Raw genomic sequence first — 6197 nt, forward strand, 5'->3', positions numbered from 1 at the left:
ATTATTTAATTATATAGTATTATTAGTATTTAGTTAGTATTATTAGTCTATTTTATTTTCAAATAAAATTGTTTTTTTGTTAATTATGTAAATATCTAGCATAACATGCAACATCAAATAATATTACTTAATTGAAGAATAAAAAATTAACAGCAATAAAAATAAAAAGACTGACCGCATGATTACGAATGTATTAAACAAAAAATATAAAAGAACAACAAAAAGTTTTTTAAATTCTGAATCATATAATATCATCGGATCATTATAATTATTCAGTAAATTTATTCAACTAACAATAAGATTATAATAAATTATATATCTCATAAGAATAAAAAGTATATGTAGAAATGGAATTTAGGAATATTCAAGTATCTCGAAATCTGGCGAAATTTTGACAATTAGAGATTTAATCGCGTGAACACATTACATTTAATTCTATTATTTTCGCAGAAACGTCAAAGTGCCTGTATAAGCATAAGACGCTCTTATCTCTCCGCCGTGCAAGGCTAAACCGCTAAACATTTCTCTGAATCAGAACCTGAGATTCATCAAAGAGGTGTGCCACCGTGCCAAAACGCCATCTGTATGTTATTGCGATGTATTGAGAGGAGCCCTTTTGCAGCGGACGAAATTAGTCGTGGGATATCACGCGGCTGTTCCTTACAGAAAAAAATTATGATGGCAAGCAAGGCTTGGAAGGTCAGTACTGCAGATCCCCGCTGGAATCGGATCACTTCTACGGCATGACAACGCGCGGAAAGCGACTGTCATATTGCCGCGACTCGGTTACAGGTACTGACGCCGTCTTTTCGTAGGTAGTTCAGCCGCATGTGCCGATGATCAAGTTCCGCAAGGGTGGCATCGATCGCGCAGGTAACGTAGACAAAAATTAACATAAATCGTCGATCGTCTCGCGAAAAATAATATCCCCGCCAACAAATCTGATCCCCGTTGTTGGTTAGCAGTTGCGGGCACGACGACTGCGCCATCTACGCGATCAGGGTCGGCGCAGATGCAGAAGAGCGCGGGTGGTGCGACGGGCCCCCAAGTGATCGTTCTACCGACGATAGAGGACATTCACTTGCCACCGCGATATCAGAGACGGCCGATAGATGAGAAAGAAATAGAGTATATCAATGTAAGTTTCGATGGTTATTTGAATTGCAAATTATATTATGAATGTATAGTTTAGTGCTAGCTTAATATTTATGATATATAATGTAATATATTAGGTATGGGAAAAAGTTCGTGGCGTTTTTTTAATGCCATCTAATGGGAAAAACAACCACGAACTTTTTCCCACACCTAATAATTGTAATGTAAAATATATATATATATATATAATTTTTTTGTATTCTATATTTTTTAAGTTTTTTTATTTTATTTTATATTGAATTTTATGTACAAATACTTGCTTGTTGCTTGTTTCAGCGTGGTGGACCAGAGTGAGTTTGCAAAGCAAGCTTTTAGGATATTGTAAACTCTATATTTAGGTAATTAACTTTGTTATTGACCGATTCGGTATAATGTATTATTAAAATAAATGGACGTGACAGAGAATTCTCGCGCTACGAGTATAATTATTTCATATTTATACCAGCCACCTATCGGGCAAGGTCTCTTGTGACATTGCCAGGGACCTGCTATTTCTGGCATAACTTTCAGCTCATTCCAATAACAGCTAATTCTTGTTAATCCGGGATTTACGACAATGAAATTCTAATTAAATATGTTATTTTGCAACTTTTTATTTGCGTTTCACATGGTTTAAGCGAGAAGACATTATTTCTGAATTTCTTTACACGATTTGGGATATAATTACTGTGAGATCTAAAATAAATCACTATTCTTGATTGTTTTTGATTCATTTCTATTAACGAGACAGGGGTGTGCAATGATAGTCCAAAATCTGTGATTTTAAAGTTGAATTAAAAAATGATTTTCGCATCTCTGGGTGATTTTTAAAAATAATATTATGTAATAAAAAAATTTTTATGAAAGCTTCTTTCTTTTTTTTTCTTATCTCCTACAACTAAATTAAAAAAAAATTACGTTTACTTGCTATTAATGTACAATTATTTGTGTAACAATCGTATTAGCTTAATAATTAGTATAATCTTTTTGGAAATATAGCACTCGAGATGTGTATGTGTGAAGTATTGTCTTTGAACATTCAATTTCAAATAATAATACATATCGAAAAAAAATCGAATTAAAAAATAAAATCTAAGTTGCACTAATTTTTAAATTAATTTATACATAATTTTATTAATGTATATATGATAAAATCTAAGCTACGTAAATTCAGATACGTAACTATTCTCATTGCAGGTCTTTCCAGCTCAAATAATAATAATTTTAATTTTCCTTCAAAAATTATATTGCAAAATTAACTTTATTCAACTGAAGTAATATGTATCATTCATTTGTATAAAAGATGATATCAGTAATTTGATATCAACAATTAGATAATTTCCACAAAATTTTAATGCATTTCGTATAAAAGATTTGATTGGCGCAACAATTAGTGGAAAGTTAAGTCCCACAAAATTTTATATATCATTCGTTTCAATGATCTTTGTTATGTGGAGCACAAGATTTTGTTGGAATAATTCGAAAAGCCGCATTTGAAACTTTGGAAGAAATGACGTATCGAGCAACAACGTCTTGTTACAGCCCTGCTGCGATACGACAAAAATAGCAGACGACAGTGCGCTGCGACTGCGGTGGCTGCCGTCCTGCCGTCCCGCTGTCCCTCCTCCTCTTGACGTCTACTGATCTGTACGTGAACGCGGAGGAGGCGATCTGAGTAGTTTTACCGAAGTGCGAAATTTTTACGAACGACAAACCCATTGCGAAAATGGCCGAGGTAACGGACTTCGGACCGAAAAAAACATTTTTTATACTCGCGGTCGTGATCGGCTGCTTTACCGTGCTATGGCCGAAAATTCTGCAACCTATGTTCATAGGATTTGTCATTCCACATCACTCTACATCGGACGGTAAGGCTCCAAGGTTCTACGCCCAAATCTGTTGACGACGTTAGAAAAGTCGCTGGAAATATTGCATTATCATGAGAATGTTATTCTTCTTATCTGTGTATGAAATAATTTAAATTTGAATAAATAAGAATTTTTTAAAAAAGATTATAGAATTGAATAGATAAGAATCATTTAAGTAAAAATTTCTTGAAATGATGTATTTTTATATTTTATAAAATTATTGCTTATTGATTGATTTGAATGATAAAATTCACTGAAGGAGTACTTTATTGTTCATATATTTATGCAGTGTGCTGCGAAGTGATATTCGAAAGCGATGTCACTGCAGTGGACATCATGCAAGAAATGTGTCAAAATATATTGAGACATCATCCAATTGATCCACGTGTAAGAGACGCCTTAAAACTTAGCAAGCTGACCCCTCAAACCGCGAGTTTGTGTAGAGAAGAGGTTCTAGCTAGATGTGGCATAGATTTGTCTTCTTTTCTTGCCGAAAGAGAAAGTTTGGGAAAAACCTATAAACAAGTCCTGGAGGAAATAAGATCATTCAATAGCTCCCTTTGCCTCAAAATGAATTTTGGTGTGCCACTCTCGCAATTAGGGACACCTCATCTTATTAGATATCATATCTTGATGCCACACAGTAAGAATTGCAAGGATATATAAGAATTGAGCCTCACTAGTGAATTAATTTTGTCATATTATACTCAGATATAATTAACTAATTAACTCTTGTAATTGTTTCCCTAATGTATTCTTAAAATCTGTGTTTGTAATTTTTATAACAGTTTAATATGATATGCTTTATTATATGAATTAATTGATTTTCACATTAATATTCTTTGATCATACATGGTGTGATCTGATGACTACATGGCTCATACATCGCTTATATAAAAAGATAATCTTGGAGAATTATATTTTAATGCATCACATCATCAAATATATATGGAAAAACGGATTTGAGTTGTCCATTTTGCTTTGGCTGAATGCCAAAAAAAATAAGTGTAATGTTTGGCAGACAAAAAGCCTAGCTTCTATAGACAATTTCAAATATATCCATACTAACGATTTATTATGTTTCCCTTATCTCCTAGTTTTCAATGTATATTTTAAATTGATTAAAATTACCCAGCCTAATACATTTGTAATAGATTTTCCTGATTTTTTAATTAATTATATATGCTGCAATTAACGTAAGACTCTACTAACTAACTCTAGAACATCAATATAGAATAAATATGTTTTCATGAATTGAGACAAATAGTATATATATTTTACAAACAAATTTTTTTTATGCATGTACAGATGCTATACCACAAGAACGTCGTACTCCTCCTCATGCAGGCGGAATGCATCCTGCGCTGAGAGAAAGAGGAAGGGCCATACCATCCTCTCATATTATACCAAAGATAATCGACAGGCCACCGCCACCCGGCGAATTTATGCCAAAATTGCCAAAAATGAGGCCACCTCTCGGTGGTGCTGGTTACGTTGTTCCACCCAAAGGTTCCACCATCCTATCCAGCATGGGGATTGTTATGCCAATGTATACAATAGGAATAATCGTGTTTTTCATATATACCATTATTAGGGTAATATATGAATTTGTAAAATAATTCTAACAAAATTTTGGAAGCAATGAAGACTTAAAGTTTATATTAACAGATTCTTAGAAAGAATACCGATAGCGAGATTATTTCGGAATACCCAGGAGCAGCTGCTGAAAAGGAATTTCGGAGAAAGGTATTCAGCCCAGAAGCTCTTGCTGCTGCAATGACTGGAGGGCATTCCAAATTCCATTCAATCAACCCATATTATCTAAGAGAAAAGTCACCGTACAAGACTGCTCCAACTCTTGAGGAATTAAACGATCGTAAGTGCTTTTACAAATATATTTACAATTATAAATCATATTTCATTTACATTATCATCAACGCAATGTTTTTATGAGGAGCTAATTCTTTCGGAGAAACTTAAGATATATGTTTTCTTGAATATCTAAGGCAGATTTTTAAATGGTGTTGCATGATGCAAGGTTTGCACAATTAGAACACACACGTATTTATACATGCGAATATACATTGCAAGATTCTGAATAAAAATGTGCATATAGCAATTATTCGTACTTATATTCTGAACACGTTTGGTAATGTTCTACATGCTGGAACACAAGAAGCGGCAGGAGACATAGAGATAGATCAACTGAGACAACGATTGGTCGAGACGGAAGCAGCCATGGAAAGAATTGTTGTCCAGATGGGCAACATATCACGTTCAGTAAAGCATAACGCGAGTTCTCAGCCAGAAATCAAGGTTTATCAGATTAATTTTGACGCCATTCACAGTTTCAGTTTATTAGTCGTTAGAAAAATGTGCACGTCACTGTGTTCTGATTGCGTTACAAGCTTGATCCATCCAATGTACATTAAACATGTTGTACATTTAGTATAAGACTTTATCTTCAATATTTGGCTTTTTTAAATATCGATGCTTGCGGATAACTGTTGCAATATTACAAATTGTTGGTTTAAACATTTATAATTTATATAAGATTCATATTGATGTGTACTAGTCGAGTACAATATTCAGTACAAACATTTAAGTCAGAATATGCGTTCGATATCAGAATTCACATTGAATATTTTACATTTTGAGTAGTAGATGGGTCTCCAAAGTCCAATGGTCTGGCAGGGGTCGATCGCGGTTCTAAGGTACATCCCTTGCCTCAGAAAATATTTCTAACAAGAGTAACCAAGAGTTTGTGGACCACTTTCTATTTTCAGTGCACTAGTTTCACAAATAATGAATTTATCATATTTATTAAATGTTTCTTAAACTTATATATGATAGTTTCATCATGACATGAGTCTACAGTAACAGTATTTCAGTGTTTTAAGTGTAGAATACCATTATTCTTTTATCTTTTATATAAGAAAAGACATACATGATTTGTCTCAATGCTAAATATTGTTGAAATATTAGTGAAACAGTAGTTGCTCCTCCCAGAGCTTCTCAATTACAAGTACTAATTGTGTGCACGATATCCGCTTATTTTACATCTTGTTGATATAGCATATTATAAAATGTATAAAATAAAATTATATGGATTTCTATGACATCTTTTGTGATTTATGTACATATATTTATGTAATTGTTTTTTCTTTTTTTTTTTTTTTTTTTTTTTTTTTTAAA

The 6197-nt window shown here is 33.1% G+C and overlaps 2 protein-coding genes across 3 annotated transcripts in view; both read left to right on the forward strand.

Moving 5' to 3' along the window:
- Nucleotides 1–564: 564 nt before the first annotated feature.
- On the forward strand, nt 565–2752 carry LOC108684128 (28S ribosomal protein S36, mitochondrial). Of its 2 annotated transcripts, XM_018188232.1 has the most exons (5): nt 565–699; nt 816–873; nt 966–1138; nt 1432–1493; nt 2677–2752. In XM_018188232.1, the coding sequence occupies exons 1-4, from the start codon at nt 586–588 to the stop codon at nt 1447–1449; spliced, it is 363 nt and encodes a 120-aa protein (XP_018043721.1). In that variant the 5' UTR covers nt 565–585; the 3' UTR covers nt 1450–1493; nt 2677–2752. The 2 variants fall into 2 exon arrangements, with proteins under 2 accessions (XP_018043721.1, XP_018043719.1); XM_018188230.1 differs by lacking the exon at nt 2677–2752 and having other exon boundaries at nt 1432–1557.
- A 97-nt stretch (nt 2753–2849) lies between these two features.
- LOC108694903 (FK506-binding protein 5-like) overlaps nt 2850–6197 on the forward strand; it is a gene marked incomplete at its 3' end in the record, with an annotated part of 6368 nt that continues 3020 nt past the window's right edge. Inside the window, exons 1-5 of the mRNA XM_018204600.1 lie at nt 2850–3002; nt 3292–3645; nt 4311–4597; nt 4671–4878; nt 5179–5318. Coding sequence (XP_018060089.1) covers nt 2861–3002; nt 3292–3645; nt 4311–4597; nt 4671–4878; nt 5179–5318 — 1131 coding nt within the window. The remainder of the gene's footprint in view (nt 3003–3291; nt 3646–4310; nt 4598–4670; nt 4879–5178; nt 5319–6197) is intronic.

The sequence above is a fragment of the Atta colombica genome, unplaced genomic scaffold (assembly GCF_001594045.1).
Source record: "Atta colombica isolate Treedump-2 unplaced genomic scaffold, Acol1.0 scaffold126, whole genome shotgun sequence".
Lineage (NCBI taxonomy): Eukaryota > Metazoa > Arthropoda > Insecta > Hymenoptera > Formicidae > Atta > Atta colombica.